Source organism: Schistocerca nitens, chromosome 2, assembly GCF_023898315.1.
Source record: "Schistocerca nitens isolate TAMUIC-IGC-003100 chromosome 2, iqSchNite1.1, whole genome shotgun sequence".
Classification (NCBI taxonomy): domain Eukaryota; kingdom Metazoa; phylum Arthropoda; class Insecta; order Orthoptera; family Acrididae; genus Schistocerca; species Schistocerca nitens.
Genome location: NC_064615.1, coordinates 1,046,767,648 through 1,046,794,945, shown reverse-complemented (window position 1 = coordinate 1,046,794,945; position 27,298 = coordinate 1,046,767,648). Strand labels below are relative to the sequence as shown.

The 27,298-nt window shown below is 44.8% G+C and overlaps 1 protein-coding gene across 1 annotated transcript in view; it reads left to right on the top strand.

Moving 5' to 3' along the window:
• Positions 1 to 2,480: 2,480 nt before the first annotated feature.
• LOC126237388 (SET domain-containing protein SmydA-8-like) overlaps positions 2,481 to 27,298 on the top strand; it is a 341,453-nt gene continuing 316,635 nt past the window's right edge. Inside the window, exon 1 of the mRNA XM_049947475.1 lies at positions 2,481 to 2,595. Coding sequence (XP_049803432.1) covers positions 2,572 to 2,595 — 24 coding nt within the window. The 5' untranslated portion in view covers positions 2,481 to 2,571. The remainder of the gene's footprint in view (positions 2,596 to 27,298) is intronic.

The following is a 27,298-nucleotide window of genomic DNA, read 5'->3' as shown; positions in this document are numbered from 1 at the left end:
TGCACAACAGTTGGAAAGGACCCTTTCTAGGTTAGTTGTGAGGATAATTAAATGATGGGAAAGTTCTGGAAAAATTTAGGTTATTGTTGCACAGTTCACTCTCTGATCCATACGAATACAGTACTAAAAGTGTCAACCTGTTAGTATCGATGTAGCGGTTGGCGGGCGGCGAGATGGCGAGGCACAGAGCACACATACAACCACAGCTACGGCTTTTGACGTATCGGCACTTTAATTCTTCTTAGCGTCGCAATACTTTTCCATTTAGTGCCTATGGAATTTTGCTATGCTGGGTGGGCGTTGGAACGGCACACCCGCGGCTCAGTTGAAGCTACGTTTTCCAGGAGAGCCTCCTCGCTCCAGAAGGTGTTGCTCAAAGCAGTGCCAAACTCCAACTACTACTACTGAACCCGTGATGACTGGGTGTTGTGTGATGTCCTTAGGTTAGTTAGGTTTAAGTAGTTCTAAGTTCTAGGGGACTGATGACCATAGATGTTAAGTCCCATAGTGCTCAGAGCCATTTTTTTACTACTGAACCCGTTGTGCCGTGCAGTGCGCGCGTGCATTTTCCCGTGCTCGCCTGCCATCCACGTTTTACCGCTCCCTGACAGGCCGGGTATTCACCCGAGGTTTTGCATTCTACATATCCTAACACATTGTCTACGTATGGACCAGGCGCACAGTTACAATTTTAAACATCTTACAACAGTTTCAACATTTGTTACATTTCAATTCTATCACAATATTACTTGACATTTGGCTCAAATGATTCAAATGGCTCTGAGCACTATGCGACTTAACTTCTGAGGTCATCAGTCGTCTAGAACTTAGAACTAATTAAACGTAACTAACCTAAGGACATCACACACATCCATGCCCGAAGCAGGATTCGAACCTGCGACCGTAGCGGTCGCTCGATTCCAGACTGAAGCGCCCAGAACCGCACGGCCACTCCGGCCGGCTACTTGACATTTGACATAAACATTAATATTCACCTTGAAACTTATTTACTGTTTTCTTAACACAATGACATGACACAAAAAAGAAATTAAATCAGAACATCAAGTTTATCGAAAAATCAGATGGAAAAAATTACTTATATGTACAATAGTACAGCGTCGTTGTTACAATCGGTCTCATCGGATTAGGGAAGGACGGCGAAGGAAGTCGGCCGTGCCCTTTCAAAGGAACCATCACGGCATTTGCCTGAAGCGGTTTAGAGAAATCACGGAAAACCTAAATCAGGATGGCTGGACGCGGGATTGAACCGTCGTCCTCCCGAATGCAATTCCAGTGTGCTAACCACTGCGCCACTTCGCTCGGTTTATCGGCAAAGTAGCCATGATAATTGTTCACAGGCTGAAGTGATATGGTTGAAATAGCGTACATCGCACATGTATCAAACACTAGCATTCATTGCCAGTTCCTGCCGACGTGTGCTCTCATTATACGACAGTTGTTGGAGAATAGGATCACAGTAAAGAAGGAGGGGGAGGGGTTTAGTGACTCTACGAGTTTCTTTTTAAGCTCGATAGAAAATATTTTTTTTTTATATATTTCTGTAATGAAATATGTGATGCTGAACTGTTTACATACGGCAGCCTACTAAAAAGAGCTTAGTCAGGAACCATTTTCTTTTTTAGTATGTGTGAACTCTCACGTGCCCAGACAGATAGTGAACAGAAAAACTAATTAGATATGTTTCGCGTTTATATTCTTGTTGGAACGTCGTTTGTTGTGAAGGACTGCTGCTTAATAAACTGTTGCCTGTAGGTTAAGTTGGGTTGAAAGATGACTTTGTAAGTTGGCGAACTGGTATCAAGGGCTTGAATTAACCCGCCATAATCCGCCATGGAGATTCGAACCGGGTGTAGCTCACCTACCTGCTGCACTTTAAACCTCACCGAGATATCAACTGACGAAAAACAAACGATTTTCTATGATATCTCCATCGCTTACTTCTAATCGTCTTTTCCCTACGAAGTAGCTCGAATTTTTAACGCCGAAATCGGTACCACCTTGGTTAAGCCAGCAATTTTGTAGTAAGGACATTTATAGCTTTACTCAAAAGTGCCTCCATCGCCAAGCGTAAATTTTGGATGCCAGAACTTTGCAAGCCTCTATGAGTAGCAAACTGGCCGGCCATCAAGAAGCACTCTGAATCCTGTCGACACGTAGGTAAGCACAGCTCTCACATATCTTACGGCTGCTACACTACCGTCTCAGCCCCGCGTCTGAGAGCTTTTGGGATATTTCTGGGCGCCGTATTTCGCGATGCGCTTAATCCACCGAGCTCCATAGCGGGCGTTACGGGGAAGCGCCGTTAGTCGCGGGTGTATATAGCGGTGGGGGGAGGGCACTCGCGTCCACAGTCGCACGTGCGCGACGCCGTGCTGACCGACGAGGGACGAACGGCGCATGCGCCCTGGGACGCTGGTGGGCGCCTGGCGCAGCTGTCAGCCCCCAGAAGGCGTCTGGACGCATCGCGACGCGGTCGTCCCCCGAGACGCTTCAGCGCGCACCGTGTGTCTCTGTGCGTGTGCTGCCGTCGTAACACTTTCGCTGTTCGAGATGCATCGCTCGAGGAAGGGCAAGGTCAGTCGCGTGCACTACCTTACTAATGTATCTTCTAACATCTTTTTTCTCTGCATACTCGCATCCCGCATTACCTTACTTTCAGTTTTATACGCTGTGTTTGGACGAAATAGGTTATTCCTAACCCAGTAAAGCGAGTGATTTTCTTTACTCGTTGCGTTAAAGTTCTTTTTATTCTGCTCAGATTCTACAAAGATCATAATTATTTGAGATGATCGACAGATTTCGTGGACTTACCAGTCATACGTTTGCATTAAATTCGTCAGTTCTGTTTTCTTCCCATGATTTCATCTACATCTACATCTACATTCATACTCCGCAAGCCACCCAACGGTGTGTGGCGGAGGGCACTTTACGTGCCACTGTCATTACCTCCCTTTCCTGTTCCAGTCGCGAATGGTTCGCGGGAAGAACGACTGTCTGAAAGCCTCCGTGCGCGCTCTAATCTCTCTAATTTTACATTCGTGATCTCCTCGGGAGGTATAAGTAGGGGGAAGCAATATACTCGATACCTCATCCAGAAACGCATCCTCTCGAAACCTGGACAGCAAGCTACACCGCGATGCAGAGCGCCTCTCTTGCAGAGTCTGCCACTTGAGTTTATTAAACATCTCCGTAACGCTATCACGGTTACCAAATAACCCTGTGACGAAACGCGCCGCTCTTCTTTGGATCTTCTCTATCTCCTCCGTCAACCCGATCTGGTACGGATCCCACACTGATGAGCAATACTCAAGTATAGGTCGAACGAGTGTTTTGTAAGCCACCTCCTTTGTTGCTGGACTACATTTTCTAAGCACTCTCCCAATGAATCTCAACCTGGTACCCGCCTTACCAACAATTAATTTTATATGATCATTCCACTTCAAATCGTTCCGCACGCATACTCCCAGATATTTTACAGAAGTAACTGCTACCAGTGTTTGTTCCGCTATCATATAATCATACAATAAAGGATCCTTCTTTCTATGTATTCGCAATACATTACATTTGTCTATGTTAAGGGACAGTTGCCACTCCCTGCACCAAGTGCCTATCCGCTGCAGATCTTCCTGCATTTCGCTACAATTTTCTAATGCTGCAACTTCTCTGTATACTACAGCATCATCCGCGAAAAGCCGCATGGAACTTCCGACACTATCTACTAGGTCATTTATATATATTGTGAAAAGCAATGGTCCCATAACACTCCCCTGTGGCACGCCAGAGGTTACCTTAACGTCTGTAGACGTCTCTCCATTGATAACAACATGCTGTGTTCTGTTTGCTAAAAACTCTTCAATCCAGCCACACAGCTGGTCTGATATTCCGTAGGCTCTTACTTTGTTTATCAGGCGACAGTGCGGAACTGTATCGAACGCCTTCCGGAAGTCAAGAAAAATAGCATCTACCTGGGAGCCTGTATCTAATATTTTCTGGGTCTCATGAACAAATAACGCGAGTTGGGTCTCACACGATCGCTGTTTCCGGAATCCATGTTGATTCCTACATAGTAGATTCTGGGTTTCCAAAAACGACATGATACTCGAGCAAAAAACATGTTCTAAAATTCTACAACAGATCGACGTCAGAGATATAGGTCTATAGTTTTGCGCATCTGCTCGACGACCCTTCTTGAAGACTGGGACTACCTGTGCTCTTTTCCAATCATTTGGAACCCTCCGTTCATCTAGAGACTTGCGGTACACGGCTGTTAGAAGGGGGGCAAATTCTTTCGCGTACTCTGTGTAGAATTTGCTGTAAGTATTCCAATGTTATCGATTTTAAGGACTGGAGGTTAGCAGTTGCGAAGATAATCGTTATAATTAATTTAGCAGACAGCCACTAATGTTCGGAATGTAATCGTGAGCGACCCATTTCGGGAGTCAAGCTCCCACATCTGGTTGTCTGCATTAACCCTACATTGACTGATTGTTGGGGGTTGTCCGCCTGCTTAGCTAGGTGGTAACGTGCTCGCCTCCTATGCAAACGGGCCCGGGTTCGGGTTGGAGATTTCCTCCGCTCGGGGACTGGGTGTTGTGTTGTCGTCATCATCATTTCATCCTCATCACCGGCGCGCAAGTCGCCCAATGTGGCGTCGAATGAAATAAGACTTTCATTTGGCGGCCGAACTTCCCCGAATAGGGGCCTCCCGGCCATCGATGCCATACGTTCATTTCCATTTTTTTGACGGGGGTTATGGGACTAACTGCGAGGTCATCAGTCAGCCATACATAACCTACTTAAACATGCGCTTGTATGACTCTGGGTGCTTTTTAAGGGCATGTTTATCTAGGCTTGACCCGGACAGCTAGGTAATAGGAGCTTGACTCCCGAAACAGTGTGGTATATGGACACTCATGAAAAGCTGCGTCGTCGAGAAGCACAAAGTATAGTTTTGTTGCTCTGCACCGTTCAGTTGTTATCTAGGGTTGACAATGTAACTCTTTGTCTACATCATGTCTCTAATACTTCATAATCGTAGGTGTCTCGGCCATCTCATCTAAACTTCAAGCCATAGAGCGTGCTTAATGAAAAGGTGCTTAATGAAAAGGTGTTGGAATAGGTCATAATTGTGTGTGTGTGCTGCATTTTGTATGTGTTCTGATTCCAGTTTCACGTAATTACAAACTACAACTATCAAAAGACACTATTGCCACTAGCCCATTTATGGAGTTTTCGTGAATTAACATTAACAGTAAATATAATCTCAAATATTAATTATTATTTTGTAACATGAGATGGGTACGCCATTTTTTCATAGGAAATGTAGGATGTTGAGCCTATGTTAAGAAACAATACAGACGTATGAGACTGGTGGTTTGTGTATAAATTTGATTTTTGCAAACGTCTGTTTTTCTCAGCTCTTATGTTTCTGTGCTTCAACGACTCAGTTATAACGAAGTTTGGGGTAATTTCAAAGACATTACGCGTACGTTTGGTTTGTCTAGAAATAATGTAACGCTAGTTATTCTATCTCAAAAATTCTTCCTTAGTTACGACCACTACAAGGCTAGTCACGAAGCTTTAATTATAATCTGGGAAAATAGAACCTGTGATATTGAAAGTCGATGATTTTCTGGGTCCTTATCTAGACCTGCACCCATCAATGCGTCACATTTTTGCCAACGCTGGAAGTCTTGGCGGAGACCTCTGTTGATGTCTGTATTTTGGATGTTCAGGAAACGGTCCACCTCGAGAATCACTTCTCCCTCGTTCTGTAAGTGCCTGCTGCGCAATGTTTTCTTCATCTGAAGAAAGAGGAAGATGTCATTGGGCACCATGAACACGGAGAGTGAGGCAAAATTTTAATAGCCTAACGAACCAGTCAGTATTTGTGACTATGTCCTTTGAGGCTCTGTCGCAGACAAAAAACACTCTCTTGCACAGAGTCCTGCGAAGCTTTGTCTTGGCAGCTTCTCGTAACGTCATCAGGATATTTCGATAGTAGGCTCCTGTGACGGTTTGCCTGTTACGAGCATAATACTGTTAGCGCCACGCCGCCACACCGTGGTAGTTCCAGTAACACTTTGCGCTATCGTGGTTGGGGCTTCGTTTTTCTTTTTGGCGATGGTGAATCGACATGTTTCCGTTGCTTGTTTTGGTCCTTTGTCTCGCGATGGCAGTGATCCACGCAGCACTGGTCCACGGTGATTAGGAAGAAAAAGAAGCCATCTAGAATCGCCTGTCATATTTGCAACATTTGGACTGCTTGCTATGTTCGGCGCGCTTTTTGAATGGGTGTAAGGAGAAGCACAACCCAGCATGCGGCAACATTTGTCATAATGTCATGTAAGACTCTGAAAACTTATGCATGACTTCTTCATTATACTATCGCGTCGGTTGCTATACGCTGTTCCAGTGCTTAATTTCTAAAATTTTAGGTGCCAGAAAGCACCTCTTCAACCATACAACACCCTCCCTCCCCCCTGGCGCCAAAAAATCACAAGTTTCGATTTTTTAAACTTATAATAAAATTTACAATGAGAAACTATTTTTTTTGTGAAGTATTGTTCTGCAATTAAGGTTTTTAAAACATAATGTCTTATAATCAAAACAATAAAACTCCAAGATTGAATTCAAACAACAGGTGTTACCGTCTATCACTGTAGCAGTGTCACTGAGCTCCCTATCTGTGCTTAACAGATTCATATCGACCCAAGTCGGTAGTCCTCACGAACTATAACGTCATATTTTCGACTGCTGCCAGCCGCAACGTTCAAACAGTTGCACTGGAGCTGCTCGGCGAACGCATGTCCAGTATTAATTAAATAAGCATTTAACGATGAATAACGATGAAGATATTCCTGGCTCATCGGGGTCACGTACAAATCCGACTTCCCGAAGAGACAGGAAAAACTAATCTCGGTGTGCTATGAGACACGCAGACGGATATTTAGTAGATAGATGCTCACCATAACATTCCCTGGTACCGGGGCAGCGCAAAATTATGGTTACGTTTTACAGTTAGGTTAAGATTTAATATAGGCGAGCTATTTTAAATCTCCAGTACCGACTTGTTCCAGTAAGTTCAAGAAAACTCCCTGGGAGGTGCCGCAACGCCGTTCCGGCGCGTTCCAGACGGAATTAAGCCGTGCGCTTCTTCGAGCACGATGGCGTCAACGTCTCTTTCGACTCCCGTTCCTTCGCAGAGAGATGATCCGTCGCTTCCTTCTTAGTCATTCACACTTGTTTGAGCGTACTGGAAGCGTGCGCGCCATATAATCCCTGCGTCATACGCTATGTAATGAAAAGTATCCGGACACCCCCAAAAGCCGGCCGCTGGTGGCCGAGCGGTTCTGGCGCTACAGTCTGGAACCGCGCGACCGCTACGGTCGCAGGTTCGAATCCTGCCTCGGGCATGGATGTGTGTGTTGTCCTTAGGTTAGTTAGGTTTAATTAGTTCTAAGTTCTAGGGGACTTATGACCTCAACAGTTGAGTCCCATAAAAAAATATATATATAATATAAAATACACCCCCAAAAACACACGTTTTTCATATTATGTGCATTGCGCTGCCACCTGCTGCCAGGTACTCCATATCAGCGACCTCCGTAGTCATTAGACATCGTGAGACAGCTAAATGGGGCGGTCCGCGGAACCCACGGACTTCGAACGTGGTCAGGTGATTGCGTGTCACTTTTGTCATGCGTCTGTCCGCAAAATTTCCACATTCCTAAACATCCCTCGATTCACTGTTTCCGATGTGATAGTAAAGTGGAAACGTGAAGGGACACGTACATCACAAGAGCGTACAGGCCGACCTCGTCTGTTGACTGACAAACCCCGCCGACTGTTAACGAGGGTCGTGATGTGTAATAGGCAGACATATATCCAGACCTTCACACAGAAATTCCAAACTGCATCAGGATCCACTGCAAGTCCTATGACAGGCGGGAGGTGAAAAAGCTCGTATTTTATGGTCGAGCAGCTGCTCATAAGCCACACATCATGCTGGTAAATGCCAAACGATGCCTCGCTTGGTGCAAGGATCGTAAACACTGGACGATTGAACAGTGGAAAAACATTGTGTGGAGTGACGAATCACGGTACACAATGTGGCGATCCGATGGCAGAGTGTGGGTATGGTGAATGCCCGGTGAACGTCATCTGCCAGCGTGTGTAGTGCCAACAGTAAAATTCGGAGGCGGTGGTGCTACGGTGTGGTCGTGGTTTTCATAGAGGGGGCTTGCACCCCTTGTTGTTTTGAGTGGCACTGTCACAGCACAGGCCTATATTGATGTTTTAAGCACCTTCTTGCTTCCCACTGTTGAAGAGAAATTCGGGGATGGCGATAGCATCTTTCAACAGGATCGAGCGCCTGTTCATAACGCACGGCCAGTGGCGGGATGGTTACACGGCTATGACATCCCTGTAATGGACTGGCCTGCACAGAGTCCTCACCTGAATCCTACAGAACACCTTTGGGATGTTTTGGAACGCCGACTTCGTGTCAGGCCTTACCGTCCGACATCGATACCTCTCCTCAGTGCAGCACTCAGTGAAGAATGGACTGCTATTCCCCAAGAAACCTTCCAGCACCTGTTTGGATGTGTGCCTGCGATAGTGGAAGCTGTGATCGAAGCTGAGGGTGGCCGAACACCATACTGAATTCCAGTATTACCGACGGAGGACGCCATGAACTTTTAAGTCATTTTCAGCAAAGTGCCCGGATACTTTTGATCACAGTGTAACTCGCATCGTCCATGACTGGCCTTGTGAGCACGAGGATGAATTTTCGCATCTGTCCTGACCACCACAGTCACTGGGTCTCAATATTATTGAGCCTACATGATCTACTTTGGAGAGAAGTGTGCGTGATCATCATGCGCCATCATCGTTATCTGAAATTAGCACTATTTTATAGGAAGAATGTTGTAAGATTCGCTTGAAAACTACACATCACTTGTATTCATCCGTTTCGAGACGACTCGACGCTATTTTGTATACCAACAGATTTCCTGCACTCCATTGTGTATATGTAGTGTTTTTGGTGCTTCCACATTTTTGTCCATCGCCTGGATGCAGTGATAGCAATAGTACTGAATATATTTCGCCGATAAACCTAAAACACTGAAGGGGTAAACGTGAAATTTCCACTAAACTTCGTAAAGTTTAGTACTCCACATTATATTCAAAGTAAGTCGTAATTTACAGGTTATGCATTAGTCAATTACCGTTATTAGACCTCCAATGGTGTGTTTCGTACCAGCCTAAGTACAAAATATCCTGTTTATACCCAACAGCAATCTTAAATTTTACGAGTGTTACGAGATGTACATTATTACGATAAGGATGATACATTTCAGAGTTTCAGTCTGCAAATTCGCCTACATTTCGGGCCAAATTCTTTCCGAGTGTAACTTATTCTTTAAGTTCACAATGTTCCACTTTCATTTTGTTTATACGGCCACTCCCTATGGTTCTTGGCATTTTAGGAGTCTGCATTTGGAAGGTACCATCTCCAGCTTTCCCATTTTCATATGATTCGTTCCCGAAAAGATTGAACACTTAACAGCGTCTGTTTTTTTAATGTAAAATATTATGTATATCAGATTAATTAGTACGCCTAAACAACGTACTGACCTGTACGCGGGGCATATTTTTCCGCTCTCTCAGCACTACTTAGATGACGTTTACGTACATGAGTACATTAGGAGCTGCACTTCCTATTACACGGGAGCGCCAAAGAAGCCAATAAAGGCATGCTAATTCAACTACAAAGATATGTAAACAGGCAAAATACGACGATACGGTCGGCAACGCCTATATAAGACAAAAAGTGTCTATAAAATTTTTAAAAACATAGTCAGAAATCTTAAAATTTGTTAAAATTAAAATTTAAAACAGTCTTGATCGCAATTTTTTTTATATTGGAGTGAGTGACCGGTTTCGACTCTTTCATAGAGTCATCTTCAGACTTGAGAGCGGTGGATGGACACTGCCAGACGAGTTCCTTCGACCCTCGGCGCTCGTGTAACTGCTCGAAACCAGTTACTCACTCAAAAAAAAAAAAAAAAAAAAAAAAAAAAAGGGCGATCAAGACTGTTTTAAATTTTAATTTTAACAAGTGTCTGGTGCAGTTGTTAGATTGGTTACCGCTACTACAATGGCAGGTTATCAAGATTTAACTAAATTTGAACGTGATGCTATAGTCGGCGCACACGCGATGGGACACAGCATCTCTGAGATAGCGATGAAGCAGGGATTTTCCCGTATGACCATTTCCCGAGTGTATCGTGAATGTCAGGAATTCGGTAAAACATCAGACCTCCGACATCGCTACGTGCGGAGAAAGATCGCGCAACAACGGGACCAACGATGACTGAAGAGAATCGTTCAACGTGACGGACGTGCAACTTTTCCGCAAATTGTTGCAGATTTCAGTGTGTCAGCCTGCGAACCATTCAACGAAACAATCGATATGGGCTTTCGGAGCCGATGGCCCACTCGTGTGCCCTTGATGACTGCACGACTCAAAGCTTTACGCTTCGCCTCGGCCCGTCAACGCCGACATTGGACTGTTGATGACTGGAAACGCGTTGCGTGGTTGGACGAGTCTCGTTTCCAATCGTATCGGGCGGATGGAAGTGTACGGAGTCAGCCTCATGAATCCATGGACCCTACATGTCCTAAGGGGACCGTTGCAGCTGGTGCAAGCTCTGTAATGGTGTGGGGCGTGTTCAGTTGGAGTGATATGCGACCCCTGATACGGCTAGATACGGCTGACAGATGACACGTACGTAAGCGTCCTGTCTGATCATCTGCATCCGTTCGTGTCCATTGTTCATTCTGACGGGCAATTCCAGCAGGACAATGCGCGCCCCACACGTCCAGAATTGCTACAGAGTGGCTCCGCGAACACTCTTCTGAGTTTGGACACTTCTGCTGGCCACCAGACTCTCCAGACTGGAACATTATTGAGCATGTCTGGGATGCCTTGCAACGTGCTGTTCAGTACAGATCTCCATCCCCGCGTATTCTTACGGATTTATGGGCAGCCCAACAGGATTCATGGTTTCAGTTCCCTCCAGCACTACTTCAGTCATTAGTCAAGTCCATGCCACGTCGTGTTGCGCACTTTTGCGTGCTCACGGGGGCTGTACACGATATTAGGCAGGTGTGCCAGTTTCTTTGGCTCTTCAGTGTACCTGACAAGGCAATCGCTGGCAATACAGTCGTTTTACGCCCAGGGAAGAGACAGATGAATATAGCAAACGCGCAAGTGGATTTCTATCACGTACTGAACGACAGAAGTGGTTAAACGTTGATCGATATTTTTTTTCATCATTGCGTTTCACTGTTACGTTTCCTAAAATTATTCACAGCGTAATGTCGCTGAAACGAAACCTTCTGTAAATACATCACTAGCGTTCTGAATTGTGTTGCTTCATTTTTTTAATAAATCTAACACAATACACAGTACATCTTCATCGTACATTCTTTCGTTTAAATATTACGTTTGAAAAGTAAATCTCGCTGAACAACTGTTTTCTGAGTTTTATAACTGAAGTCTCACTGTCTCTACTTCATATAGTACCGCAGAAAACTCCCACTAGCAGCACATTTATGAACGTCAACAAATTGGTGTTTTCTTCTTATTCTTTGGAGCAGACTAATCAATTCCCTCCTATGATTTGCACATCATCGACTTACTCAGCTTTTAAGATTTTGCAAGTACGTTTGCACACATTCTTCTTCGATTTCGTCGCCGTTTTTTCCCTCCACATTGTCAGTAACTCTAGTGGCATTTCTCGGTTTAAAATTCCTTGCAGTAATTTGAGATGGACGTTGCCATCTCTGTTCACTTGACCGCGTAGATTTCCGCTACAGCTAAGAGCATTTTTCGCTACTGCAATATCGCTGAACTCTGGTGTAAATCGAAGGATCGTTGTGTCTCTCAAGGTCATAAATAGTTTCTTGGTTCTTCATCCAAAACAGTTTACTTAGAAGTGACTTGAATTATTACGGGGAATGTGATATTTTTCAGAGAATTACAGTACAGTCGCAAAGAGTTTCACGTTTTGTAAAGAATCTTAATGATGTAAAACCCCGACGTTCTTCCACGCGGAAAACGTGTGTTATTGCTTGGCCGCGAGGGATTAGCTGAGCGGTCTAAGGCGCTGCAGTCATGGACTCTGCGGCTGATCCCGGAGGAGGTTCGAGTCCTTCCTCGGGCATGGGTGTGTGTGTTTGTCCTTAGGATAATTTAGGTTAAGTAGTGTGTAAGCTTAGGGACTGATGACCTTAGCATTTAAGTCCCATAAGATTTCACACACATTTGAACATTTTTGTTATTGCTTGGAATCGGTCACTCGTGGCGTTCCTACGAGATATGACGAGATGCTAGGCTGTAAAGCGTGCGTTGCCTGGCGCGGCTCACTTTCTCGTCTGACTTCGCTTGCTGACGCTTGTGTCACGTCCTGCGTGAGTTTTCCGTAAGCAAAGTCAGCAAACAAAATGGCTTGGTTCAAATGGCTCTGAGCACTATGGGACTCAACTGCTGTGGTTATCAGTCCCCTAGAACTTAGAACTACTTAAACCTAACTAACCTAAGGACATCACACACATCCATGCCCGAGGCAGGATTCGAACCTGCGACCGTAGCAGTCCCACGGTTCCGGACTGCGCGCCTAGAACCGCGAGACCACCGCGGCCGGCAGTCAGCAAACAACTACGTGCTTTAATAGCCCGCGGGCATTGCTGTGTACTCGACATTACAATACCGTAGCAAGTAGTCGACTACTATTTCTTATCAGCCAATGCCGTAGTGGCATTCTGTGCGCAATTTTTTACGTTCAAATGGCTCTAACAAGGGAACCTCCCCATCGCACCCCCCTCAGATTTAGTTATAAGTTGGCACAGTGGATAGGCCTTGAGAAACTGAACACAGATCAATCGAGAAAACAGGAAGAAGTTGTGTGGAACTACGAAAAAATAAGCAAAATATACGAACTGAGTAGCCCATGTGCAAGATAGGCAACATCAAGGCTAATTCAAACTTAGGAGCGCCGTGGTCCCGTGGTTAGCGTGAGCAGCTGCGGAGCTAGAGGTCCTTGGTTCAAGTCTTCCCTCTAGTGAAAAATTTAAATTTTTTTCAGTTCATGTGACAAACTCTTATGTTTTCAGCACTTTTTTGGGAGTGATTATCACATCCACAAGAAAACCGAAATCGGGTAAGGTAGAAGAATCTTTTTACCCATTCGCCAAGTGTACAAGTTAGGTGGGTCGACAACATATTCCTGTCATGTTACGCACATGCCGTCACCAGTGTCGTATAGAATATATCAGACACGTGTTCCTGTGGAGGAATCGGTTGACCTATGACCTTGCGATCAAATGTTTTCGGTTCCCATTGGAGAGCGACGTCCTTTCTTTTACTAATCGCACGGTTTACCGTTGCGGTCGCAAAACAGACACTAAACTTATTACAGTGAACAGAGACGTTAATGAACGAACGGGCGGTCGCAAAACAGACACTAAACTTATTACAGTGAACAGAGACGTTAATGAACGAACGGAAAGATCATAACTTTGCGTAAATAAAGAAATTAAAATTTTGAACAAGAGAAGATTTGAACCAAGGACTCTCGTTCCGCAGCTGCTCACGCTAACCACGGGACCACTGCGCTGCTGAGCGAATGTCAGCCTTGATGTTGCCTATGTTACGCATGGACTACTCAGTTCGTATATTTTGCTTATTTTTTCATAGTTCCACACAACTTCTTCCTGTTTACTGGATTGATCTGTGTTCATTTTTTCAAGGCTTATCCAGTGTGCCAACTTATATCTAAATAAATCTGAGGGGGGGGGGGGTGCGATGGGGAGGTTCCCTTGTAAGCACTACGGGACTTAACATCTGAGGTCATCAGCCCCTTAACTAACCTAAGGACATCACACACATCCATTCCCGAGATAGGGTTCGAACCTGCGACCGAAGCAGCAGCGCAGTTCCGGACTGAAGCGCCTAGAACCGCTCGGCCACAACGGCCGGACAATTTTTTACTTGGTGTAGTGTTCTGTTAACATCGATATTGTATCTGGAATGCTCTTCGTTCACGTTACAAGTAGAGTTAACAGCTCGAAAACGGCCTAATTGCTGAAGTGCAGTTCTTTTTTGCATTCTGTCATGAAATACACTGAGGTGCCAAAAGTCATGAGACACCGATATGCACATATACAGATGGCGGCAGTATCGCTTAGCAAGGTATGGAAGGGCAGTGCGTTGGCTGAGCTGTCATTTGTACTCAGGTGATTCATATGGAAAGGTGTCCGACGTGACTATGGCCGCACACGGGAATTGACAGACTGTGAACGCGGAATGGTAGTTGGAGCTAGTCGCATGGGATATTCCATTTCGGAAGTCATTAGGGAATTCAATATTCCGAGATCAAGTGTGCCGAGAACACCAAATTTCAGGCACTACCTCCCACCACAGACAACGCAGCGGCCGAGGGCTTCCACTTAACGACCGAGAGCAGCGATGTTTGCGTAGAGTTCAGTGTTAACAGACAAGCAGACCACAGAAACCGATGTGGGACGTACGACGAACGTATCCGTTAGCAAAGTGCGGTGAAATGTAGCGTTAATGGTCTATGGCGTCAGACAACCGGCGTGAGTGCCTTTGCTATCAGCACACATTGCCTGCAGCGCCTCTCCTAGGCTCGTGACCATATCGGTTGGACCCTAGACGACTGGAAAAGAGCAGCCTGGTCAGATGAGTCCCGACTTCAGTTGGTAATGGCTGATCGGAGAATCTGACTGTGGCGTAGACCCCACAAAGCAATGGGCCCAAGTTGTTAACAACGCTCTGTGCAAAGCTGGTGGTAGCTGTATTTACATGGAACGTATTGGGTGCTAAGGTCCAGCTCAGTCCATCATAGACTGGAAATGGTTCCGTTTGCAGCTATTCGTGGACCTCCTGTTCATAAAAAAACAACGATGGACTTATTTGATGACAATGCGCCAAGTCACTGGGCCACAACTGTTCGCAATTGGTTTGAACAACATTCTGGACAATCAGAGAATAATTTGGCCACCTAGATCGCCCGACATGGGACATAATCGACAGGTCATTTCGAACGTAAAATCCTATACCGGCAATACTTTCACAATTATGGGCCGCTATAGAGGCAGCATGGCTCAATATTTCTCCAGCAGACATCCAAAGACTTGTTCAGTCCATGACAAGTCGAGATGCTGCACGACGCCGGCCAAAACGAGGTCCGACACAATATTTGGACGAACCCCGTGATTTTTGTCACCTGATTGTAATGAAGGTAACCGAAAGTCGGAAGGTCCTGAAAACTCGTCGATAATGTCTGTCATGATAAGGGGGAGGACAACATTGTGACAGAACAAAATAGAAATATGTAGCATTCGTACACTCATGCTCATAAATTAAGGATAATTGCTGAACGTGCTGCCACACAACGTGGCACTACACAAAACTGGCGCTAATAGCACAGGCACATAGGGAACACACACGACACAGATCTGTAAGTCCACGGTATTGGTGATAAGTTGAGAAAACCGTCCGGAAATACATGTGCTACAAAACGCCACTGTTTCCTGCGCATGTACCCCGACATCAGTATGGAATTTGATGGTTCAAATGGCTCTGAGCACTATGGGACTCAACTGCTATGGTCATAAGTCCCCTAGAACTTAGAACTACTTAAACCTAACTAACCTAAGGACAGCACACAACACCCAGCCATCACGAGGCAGAGAAAATCCCTGACCCCGCCGGGAATCGAACCCGGGAACCCGGGCGTGGGAAGCGAGAACGCTACCGCACGACCACGAGATGCGGGCTGGAATTTGATCACCATGCACACGTAGACAGGCCGCACAACGGGTTGGCATACTCTGGATCAGGTGATCAAGCAGCTGCTGGCGCATAGCCTCCCATTCTTGCACCAGTGCCTGTCGGAGCTCCTGCAGTGTCGTAGGGGTTTGAAGACGTGCAGCGATACGTCGACCGAGAGCATCCCAGACGTGCTTAGGTCTGGAGAACAGGCAGGCCACTCCATTCGCCTGATATCTTCTGTTTCAAGGTACTCCTCCACGATGGCAGCTCGGAGGGGCCGTGTTTTATCATCCATCAGGAGGAAGGTGGGGACCCACTGTACCTCTGAAAAGGCAGACATGCTGGTGCCAAATGACGTCCCGATGCACCTGACCTGTTACAGTTCCTCTGTCAAAGACATGCAGGGGTGTACGTGCACCAATCACAATCCCACCCCAAAACATCAAACCACGACCTCCATAAAGGTCCCTTTCAAGGACATTAAGGTGTTGGTATCTGATTCCTGGTTCACGCCAGATGAAAACCCGGCGAGAATCACTGTTCAGACTCTACCTAGTCTCGTCTGTGAACATAACCTGGGTCCACTGTTCCAATGACCATGTACTGTGTTCTCGACACCAGGCTTTAAGGGCTCTCCTGTGACCAGGGTCAGTGGAATGCACCTTGCAGGTGTCCGCGCTACTAAACGATGTCTGTTCAGTCGTCTGTAGACTGTGTCTGGAGACAATTGTTCCAGTGGCTGCGGTAAGGTCCCGAGAAAGGCTACCTGCAGTACTCCCTGGCCATCTGCGGGCACTGATGGTGAGATATCTGGCTTCTTGTGGTGTTGTACACTGTGGACGTCCCGTAGTGCAGCGACTGGATAAGTTTCCTGTCTGCTGGAACCGTTGCCGTAATCATGAGATCACACTTTGTGGCACACGAAGGGCCTGTGCTACGACCTGCTGTGTTTGGCCAGTCGCCCTAGTATTCTACCCCTCATAACGTCATCAATATGTGTTCTTTGAGCCATTTTCAACACACAGTCACCATTAACACGCCTGAAAACGTCTGCACACTTACTCGCTGCACCGTACTCTGACATGCACCAACCCACCTCTGCATATGTGGACTACTGCCAGCGCCACCGTGCGACGACCGCAGGTCAAATTCACCGCGTGGTCATACCCCGAGGTGATTTAAACCCGCAAACGGCCCACCAGAGCGTTGTTTCACCATTTATCAGCATTATCCTTAATTTATGAGCATGAGTATAGTACTTCGAAGTGAGACTGCTTGGTATGCATACCAAAATCCTTATAGGCAAAGGCTTTCGCTGCAGTTGTTGCTGCTTATTGTATGCCTTTGGCGCACAATATTTAAGTATTGACTAAGCGGTATGTTGCATGTAGCTGCGTCAACAGCGATAGATTAAAGGTTGGTAGCAATCAATGGGATGTGCGAAAGGAGCTGAATGCCACCTGTAGCACCATTTCACGACAGAGGCGAAATGTCCGGCGGGAAGGAAACATTCACTGGTAGTAAGGCCTACGTTGACCACTTACTACAACCCAGCGGGAGAACTGTTATCTCGTATTCAAAAACGCAAGCGACGTGGTATCTGTCCTGGCTAGAGGCATCTCGGCGGCTTCTAGGACACGCTTCTCCTGTTGGACTGGGAATCGTTTCTTTCTAGACGATTATATGTTTGCTCAGCAATCTGGCAGAGGTATTGCCCTCTCACAAAGGCGCCGGTTAACTAGGCTGATGTGTCGTCTTGCCCATATTAGCTACAGATTGGTGTCCTCTTGAACGATGGGTCTCCAATTTAGCCTGAAGAGTGATTAACGCCCTCCGTTTATCTGTGTGCCCCTTGCGATATGTCACAACTACTCCAATATTCTACAAATATGCCGACATGGCGTTGGCAGTATTTGCGTGTGGGACAGCTTCATGTGTGGATCAAGTCGGACTCTACATACACTGACTATAAAAGTGAAGCACCCATATGAGGAGGAGGAGGAGCAATTGGAATGAAACTTCACTGGTTGGTATGGTGAAACATCCCCTTTTAAAAATTATGAATGACTGTGCTGCTAAACTTCTACGTTATTTGATTTTCAAACAGCTGAGCAAAACTCAACGTACTCAAACAGTTTTCTCTTTAATTATTCTGATCATCACTAAACTGACACACAATATTTTAGCGCAACGCAATCTGACTTTTAATACTCCCTACAGAAGAATGGCCCTGACTCACAATAACCTATACCTTTCATGAATCACTTACCTCACAAAAATCTTCGTTACTCGAACTACTGCTACAGCGGGTGCCAATACTACCAGCTAAATAAAAGATTCTAACTGCTGAAGGCACTAACTACTGATAGGCATAGTTAGTAAATGAAAGATTTTGATAGAGAACAAACAATGTATTTTTTTCTATCTTTTTTTAAAAAAAATTCTTTATTCAATAATAACAATAATAATAATAATAATTATACAACACAACCCACTTCCTTATATGATTAGTGGGTCCTAATTTGTTTAAAACATCAATTGCAGTTAATTATAGGTGTAATTAGTTTGTGAGCTACAGCTATAACTAATGACAATGGGCAACTAAATTTCTATTTTTATTATTATTAATATTTAATGTATATTATCTTAACTAAAACTCTACTACCTGCAGCGTCACAGTTGTGTCAGAAATATATAAACCTACTTTAGTGCCTTGCCCATCGAGCTAATCCCGATCGGCGTGCCCCTGACACTGGCCAGGCCAAGATGTTATTCACTGCAGGTTCCTAAAACTAATTTCCTAATCTAAGTCCTACTAACTAGTTCTAACCTAAGTCCGGTGCTTTGTCTAGTATTGGTGATGTTGTTCCCCACTCCCCCTAGTCCTGTACGTGGCGGATTCCAGACTACGATGAAAGTCGGCCTATCCTATGTATTTACCTTAATAGTGTTCAAAAATCATATTTATCAATTCATGACATCCATCTTTATAAATTTCCTTTTTCTGGCGGTCAAACGTCCAGATCGTTCGCTTATAGTAACTTCTCAAAACTCTGACATCTCTCTCTCCACATCCACCACTGCTGGCGGCTCACCTTCAACTGCCCAACGCTACGCGCTGTTCACATCCAACTGCCCAACACTACAATAGGGAATATTCCAACAATGCCAACCAGCCACAGACTGCACACAGCACAGTCAGTGATTTTCATACAGAGCGCTACGTAGCGTTACCAACATAAAAAACTAAACAGCCTACTTACAATGGTTTCTTATATTATTTCGGCGATTAAAGAATCAAGTCAGATTTACAAAGAACTTTACGTTATGATCCCATAAGTCAGTACGATATTACACTCCCTCTGGCCTGGGTGCATGTACTGATTCGGTTCGGAATGGTCTCATAAAGCCCTTATATCCTCACCTGAGGAAATACGGCCCACAACTGTTGTAAATTGTACTTTTTATCCTGTATGCTGGCACTGGGACGGATTCGACATGCAAGCTGGTCCCACAGTTTTTCTATCAGGGAGAAATATGAGGATCTTGCTGGCCACGGGAGTTTCCCCACACCACTCAGTTTATAGAGACATTTGCCACGTTTGGAAGAGCGTTGTACTGTTCGGAAATGGGACATGATACTGTCACGTAAGAGGTAACACATGAGGCTGCAGGACGTTCGTGAAGTACCGCTACGCCATGTCAGTTTGCTCAGCCACTACCAGCCTTGACCCGAAGCATACCAGATGGCTCCCCACACCATGACACTGGGAGTAACAGCGCTGTGTCCCTCCAAAACACTGGAAGAATGGGACCTCTCACCAGGTCAGCGCCGTACTCGCTGACGACGATCATCCGGGGTCGTGCAGAACAGCTATTCGTGGCTGAACACAGTGCGAGGCCATTCATCAGCGGTCAGTGCTTCCTGATCGTGGCACCACTCGAAATGCTGTCGTTCGCGTTGTGGTGCAATGGCAGCCTACGTATAGGACGGTAATTCCCCAGTACGGCTGTTGCTAGCCTCTGACCAATGGTGTGGAATGACATAGTATTTTGCAGGTAGTCCTGTACATGTTCTCTGATGGCAACCGTAGATGTGAAAGGGTTACGATGTGCTTGGTGCACAATACGGTGAACCTCCTTCGTGGCGATCAGATGTGGTCGAACGGAACTTTGGCTATGAGTAGGATACGGCGACGCTGTTCCGCTCATTTCAGCTGTAGGCCTTATACTCGTATAATACAGGGTGATTCAAAAAGAATACCACAACTTTAGGAATTTAAAACTCTGCAACGACAAAAGGCAGAGCTAAGCACTATCTGTCGGCGAATTAAGGGAGCTATAAAGTGTCATTTAGTTGTACATTTGTTCGCTTGGGGCGCTGTTGACTAGGCGTCAGCGTCAGTTAATGCTAAGATGGCGACCGCTCAACAGAAAGCTTTTTGTGTTATTGAGTACGGCAGAAGTGAATCGACGACAGTTGTTCAGCGTGCATTTCGAACGAAGTATGGTGTTAAACCTCCTGATAGGTGGTGTATTAAACGTTGGTATAAACAGTTTACAGAGAATGGGTGTTTGTGCAAAGGGAAAAGTTCTGGACGGCCGAGAACGAGTGATGAAAATGTAGCACGCATCCAGCAAGCATTTGTTCGCAGCCCAGGAAAATTGACTCGCAGAGCTAGCAGAGAGCTGCAAATTCCACAATCAACTGTATGGAGAGTCCTACGAAGAAGGTTAGTTATGAAACCTTATCGTCTGAAATTGGTTCAAGCACTGTCTGCAGGTGATAAGATTAAAAGAATCGATTTCTGTGATTTTATCCTTGCTCAAATGGAAACAGATGAATCTTTCGTTTCAAAGATTGTGTTTAGTGATGAAGCAACTTTCCACACTAACGGGAAAGTCAACCGTCGCAATGTCTGTATATGGGGCACTGAGAATCCGCGGGAAACAACTCAGTATGAACGTGACTCGCCTAAGGTGAACGTTTTCTGTGCCATTTCAGCCAATAAAGTTTTCGGTCCCTTTTTCTTCGAAGGTGCTACTGTAACTGGACTACAGTATCTGGAGAATTGGCTGTTCCCTCAGCTCGAACAAGAAGCACAACAATTCATATTTCAGCAGGATGGAGCGCCACCACATTGGCACTTATCTGTCCGTAACTACCTGAACGTCAACAACCCGAGGCGATGGATCGGCCGCCAGGCAGCCCGTGACAGAGCACTTCATCACTGGCCTCCAAGAAGCCCTGATCTTACCCCCTGCGATTTTTTCTTATGGGGGTATGTTAAGGATATGGTGTTTCGGCCACCTCTCCAAGCCACCATTGATGATTTGAAACGAGAAATAACAGCAGCTATCCAAACTGTTACGCATGATATGCTACAGAGAGTGTGGAACGAGTTGGAGTATCGGGTTGATATTGCTCGAGTGTCTGGAGGGGGCCATATTGAACATCTCTGAACTTGTTTTTGAGTGAAAAAAAACCTTTTTAAATACTCTTTGTAATGATGTATAACAGAAGGTTATATTATGTTTCTTTCATTAAATACACATTTTTAAAGTTGTGGTATTATTTTTGAATCACCCTGTATAACATCAAACTTTTTAAATAATCTATCAGTGTGATAAGTTACGGTATTTTAATTGCTACACTTTCCAGTGTATATAACCTTGAAATTCCTTTACACGAACAAAGTATGAAACAAACATGCGAAGAAAGCAGAAATCACAATGTAAAAAGATGGTGGGGCTATTCCATCGCATCGATACTCTTTTCTGCCCTGTGTATTTTAGTATCAAAATCACAAGCATTTACCACAAGTAACATTTTCATACTTTTGCACCCACACACACTTCGTAAACCAATGTAACACATTGCTGGCACCTTCTCCAGAGGAGCTGCCTATAACACTTGTTACTGCTCGTTTCATATCTTCCTCGGACCGTGAAGTACTTGATGTCTTCCCTTTCGTATGTACGGACCGTCTGAAAAGATGCCAAGAAAACGCGTTCTCTAGAATTTCGCAGTAAAACAATAGTTAAACTAGTAATTTGACCAAGTGGAAATAGCGCCACGTGTGTGGGGCGAAACAGCCCCCTGACCAGACATTTCAAAAGACGCGACACATCAGATCTTTGTAGTAAAAGCCAGCAGTATTTGTTGATACACACACTGCATAACCTGTGTTCTTGTACAAGTAACAATAAGATTATAAAATTTCACGTTATTATGAGTGGTATGTCTTAATTTGTTGGGATGTATTCTTTGAATATGGCAGCAATCCATCACAATTCGCTTACCTATAAAGTCTCTTCTTTTGTCCCCTCAATAATGCAACAGAAAACACCCGCACTGCAACCGCATGCGGTGACACAGAGATACTGGCACACACTGAAGGCAAAACTACCTGGACTCTGTGGGGAATTAGCGCACTGTTACAATATTTCTTATTTCAGGCAGGTTAGCCTCGTGATCCTTCACAGTGGTCACTCAACATCTCACACTGTTCGCTCCACTCATATGCCCTACCAGGTCCGGTAAAAACGCTAAACACCAACTAAAATTGTAGTTTTAACCATTACTTACCATCCGTTAGTGTACGCAATTACAATGACATCCAGCCATATCTTGTAGGTGCTCCACTCTTTAATCAGGCAGTGCATATTTTCTGTTTGTAATGTGACGAAATTCAAACTAATATCAATACGATAATTAATCGAAACCCTCAGCTGCCAACGATATACCTGAATGGGGACAGCTGAATATGTGTGCGCCGACCGGGACTCGAACCTGGGATATCTTGCTTACGTGGCAGACGCTCTATCCATCTGAGCCAAGGAGGGTACAGAGGACAGCGCGACTGCATGGACTTATCCCTTGCACGCTTCCCATGAGACCCACATTCCCAACTGTCCACAACCTACATTCGTAATGTTCCTAAAGGATATTTGCCCATTCACTCATTACTCTCGCCAACTAAGGTGAAGATTCCCGTAAGAGTTCGGACATAAGTCCCTGCAGTCGCACTATCCTCTGTGCCCTCCGTGGCTCAGATGGATAGAGCGTCTGTCATGGAAGCAAGCGATCCTGGGTTCGAGTCCCGGTCGGAGCACACATTTTCAGCTGTCTCCATTGAGATATATCAACAACACGTGTTGGCAACTGAGGGTTTCGATTAATCATCATTTCTTTCTACAGAAGCTGCATGGTCACCATTGGTATCTGTTCTTTATGAACAGTATGAAAGGTCTCTGTTGGATTCCTTTCATGTTTAATTTCTCAAATTTGTTGTCTTTTATGGAATAAATTCCTCTTCTAAATTTACTGTGGCGTTTCTGACTATCTGGGAGGAGACTGAGTAGTGGAACGTGTTACTTTTACACGTAAACAAGAACGATCTCTCACACTACTACACTTTAAAGCACAGTTTATATGTAATTCTTATATGTAATTCATGTCACACAGTCTCATACGGAACCTACATCCGCTTTCTTTTATATACTGTGTATGATAAGATACTGTCATCCCCCTTCCCTTCTGTGTGAGAGGATGAATGATCAAATGTGTTTGTAGCTGCATGCTTGAGGGTAGCAGACAAGGCTGTCTGCTAGAGAACAGTAGGACCAACGTTGAAACAGGTAGCTACGGTTCCTAAAAGCAGAGAGGTTTCCATTCTTAGTATGGTCCGGTCCGTCCCCTGTCATGTTGGTATAGGAAGCTGCCCCTCTGGCGCCTTCCGTTTGTCTTTGTGAGCGACTCTCAGGAGCACGCTGGGTAGTTCTGGGGGAGTCTGGCAGCTGGAGAGTAAGCAGTTGGAGAGTTGCAGCCGAGCGTCTGAAGTGGTAAGATCTCCGGCCAAGCGCGTGTCTGTTAAGTCCATAGGACAATGGATTTGTTAAGTTCAGGTTAACTGAGAATTTAATCATTTTATTTCGGGTTAGCTTTAAAATAGCTAAGGTTACCTTTAATTGCAGCGGAGTGTAATTCTCGTGTCCAGTTCAGATTAATTGGCGGTAGTTGCTTTGTTATTACTTTGTGAGTAAAGTGGAACCACGTGTTGGTCAGTAACTCTAAGTAAGATCAATCTTAAAGGCAAATGCTTGTGTGATTATAACGTATCGTCTTGAAAAGATTTTGAATATACCAACTTTTCTTTATGTTCAACCCACGTGGCGTGTACTTTGTGAGACCAGTACCACGTGCTTATATAACTGTTTGACCCATCAGGTTAGTAGTAAGACGTTAGTAACCAGTTCGAGGTTTTTCTTTTGTAATTTGCTTTTCGATCGAATGTATTTTTATTATCTAAATTATTGTGGAGTTATACGCTTTCTGTAAATCAAGTTGACCACGTGGAGCATGTGGTGTAATCACCAAAGTAGCCATCAGCTATTCTTCTTGGGAAGATTTCACAAAGATTTAATGTGAATTTAGTATACCAGTGTGTGGTAATTACATGACGGACAGGATTGTGCTTCGAACGGAAATTCTTTGGGTAAAAATTTGAATCTGTTTGTAGTGATTAACTTTCTCTTGCATGCGTTTCAATGTTCTTTGTGTGTTGTTTTATGAATGCAGTGTTGTATCCAGTCTCCCAATCTTGACTCCACATTTTATGTGTTCCGTAATATTCCAATCTCACAGTCTCACAATCGTAAATAAGGCACCAGCTCAGTTATAACTCACGTATAATATGCTGAAATTTCAATGAACAATCTTTAAAATAAATTTGCAAATATAAACTGATTTCTTTCTTTTTATTTAAATTCTCCTTTTATATAGATATATTACCGGTTGTTGTATGACTGTAAAAGATTATAATCAATGATAGTCTGATTGGTAATATGGTAAACTTAGACTAGTTACCCGCTGAAACAGTGGGCCAGTAAACGCACGGTTAACCTCCCAAGAGAGCTCACAGTTTTAAACCGCTTTCATGGTCTAATTAGCACCCGATTTCAGCATACCAAATTCAAGTCACAATCATACGCAATTCAGCAAAGCAAATTAGAGTTACAATCTTTCACATGGCGACCCTGTTCTGTGATTCCGCTAGACTCTGGAATCACTGATACGTTAGATTGCGAGCGTGTTATAATCTTAATTTTTTTTCCTACAGCGCTCAAACAACTTTTGCGTTGTTTCCGAGCAGACGTTCAAAAGATTCACGGCGTTGTTGATCGGCGTTGTGTTGTTTGTCTTGTTTTGTTTTCTATATTTGTTTGTTCTATATATGTGTGTTGTTTTTTTTTTTCTCTTCGCTTGTAAATTCCACGGTTTCGAACAAAGATAAAAATTTGTTTTGCGTATGAAAAATTGCGTACTAGGTTGGGTATCTTTCTTGTGACTGTCGTAATTTTTGGGGGACACATTTATTGTGATTAGTGTGTTACGTACTGGGTGTAAATTGCACTAATGCTGACACGTAACCAAGCTAAAAGTAAGCGGTCCGACAACTTAAGCAACATGGACCAAGGGGATAATTTGATTTCCAATATTAACGCGTCGGGCGGTTCCGAAAATGCAATGGGGAATACTTCAGACGAAATGCAAAACAGCACGAACGGGCTCACATCAGAGCCAGAAATTAATTCGCCTCCAACTAACCAAATTGATTTGGCGGAATTCATGAAAGCCTTATTGCAACAAAATAAAGAATTGTTCCGAGAACAAAAAGAATCATCCGAAAAATCGATTCGCGAGCTAGGCGAACAAATGACGCAAAAATCTGAGAAATCGATCCGCGAGCTAGGCGAACAAATGACGCAAAAATCTGAGAAATCGATCCGAGAGCTAGGCGAACAAATAGACGAAAAACTAATCCAGCAGACAAATAAAGTCGACAAGTCGATGCAGAGAGTGTCCGATGATATCTCACAAAGAATAAACAATCTGGCAAGTGAAATAAAAAGCGATATTATGAAAGAATTAGGCCGTACATTTGAACAAATCGATGACCGTCTGCAAGCCCTAGAACAGAGCAAGCAGTGTGGCGAGGCGGAATCTAAAGAAAGCGAAGAACGGCTACTTAGGAATTTCCAAGAGCTGAGAGAACAATGCCAAAGAGATCGTCAGCAGGTACTCTCGAGGGTCCAAGATGCTGAAACGCATTGTCCCACGGCCGTTAGCAACACAATAGCGGACAACAGTTTAGCGATCCACGCGTTGGAACTGCAGGTCGAACAATTGAAGCAGACTGGGGCGGAGGACAAGAGACAAATAGATGAGAAGATCGCGGCATTAGCGGACATTGTAGGCACAATGAAGCTGACGGAAAGCGAGAACAATATCACACAGGTAGCGGCCGCAGAGACCGAAGAAGTGCGTTCGCTTCTTAAATTCCAGAAGGGACAGTTTGAAGTGAACAGACAACACAAAGCTGTAACAGGCGATTTACAAGAACGCGTGGCGCATCTGGAAAACCGCATGGCGTGTGATTCCGAACTCGCCAATAGCAATAAAAATAGCCGTACGAACAGTGCAGAGAGGGACTCCGGCCACGAGGGAGATTGTGACGACAGGGAAGAATGTAATTTAAGGGGCAGACATGAAACAAATAGAAACATTCAAGGGCCTCGCCAGGAGGAAATGCGGGGATTTGATTTCAAACATTTCCTTACGGTAAGAAAATTTGAGATATTCCGTAATTCTCAAAAAGGCATACATCCACGAGCATGGCTCGAGCAATTTGAGTTCTGTCTTCCTCCCGACTGGGCAAGTTCACATAAAATAGAGTATATGTGTGGCTATTTGGAAGGCGAACCGGCGAGTCGTATGAGGTCGGCAGCGCGTCACTGCAACTCCACTCGGGAGTTTCGACAAGCCTTTCTCTCCGCCTATTGGTCGGAAGCGGCACAAGATAGGGTCAAACATGGCATAATTATGCTGCCAAATTTGAACCAGTCTGGTTTCGGCAGCCCTGCACGCCTATTCGACCACATGCTGCAGGCAAATCAATTTTTATACGACCCATACGGACCTGCGGAACTAATTAGGATATGCATCACCAAATTGCCGATGCACTTGCGGCACGTCATTCTTGCGGGACGATGCAAAGAGGACGTGGAAACGTTTAAAACGCTTCTCCAAGAGTTGGAATACAATACACCAGAATGCCCGCCTAATCAGGCACAAAGTTATTACGGGGCTCAGCAGCGCGATCGCAGTCGTGGCCGTATTACTAATCAACGGCGTGACTGGTCGTCGCGACGCGAACGAAACAATAATCGAGACAGGCCGTATAGAAACTGGGGTAACAGTCGCGAACACAGATGGAGCAACAGAAATGATAGAGGATGGGGACAAGATCGTGAACGCAACAGGTACGGCAACCAGCATCGTTACTACGATGAACACGGTGGGAGTAGAATTGTAGGCGGACCCCCACATGATGTCGAAATTCGGCCGGC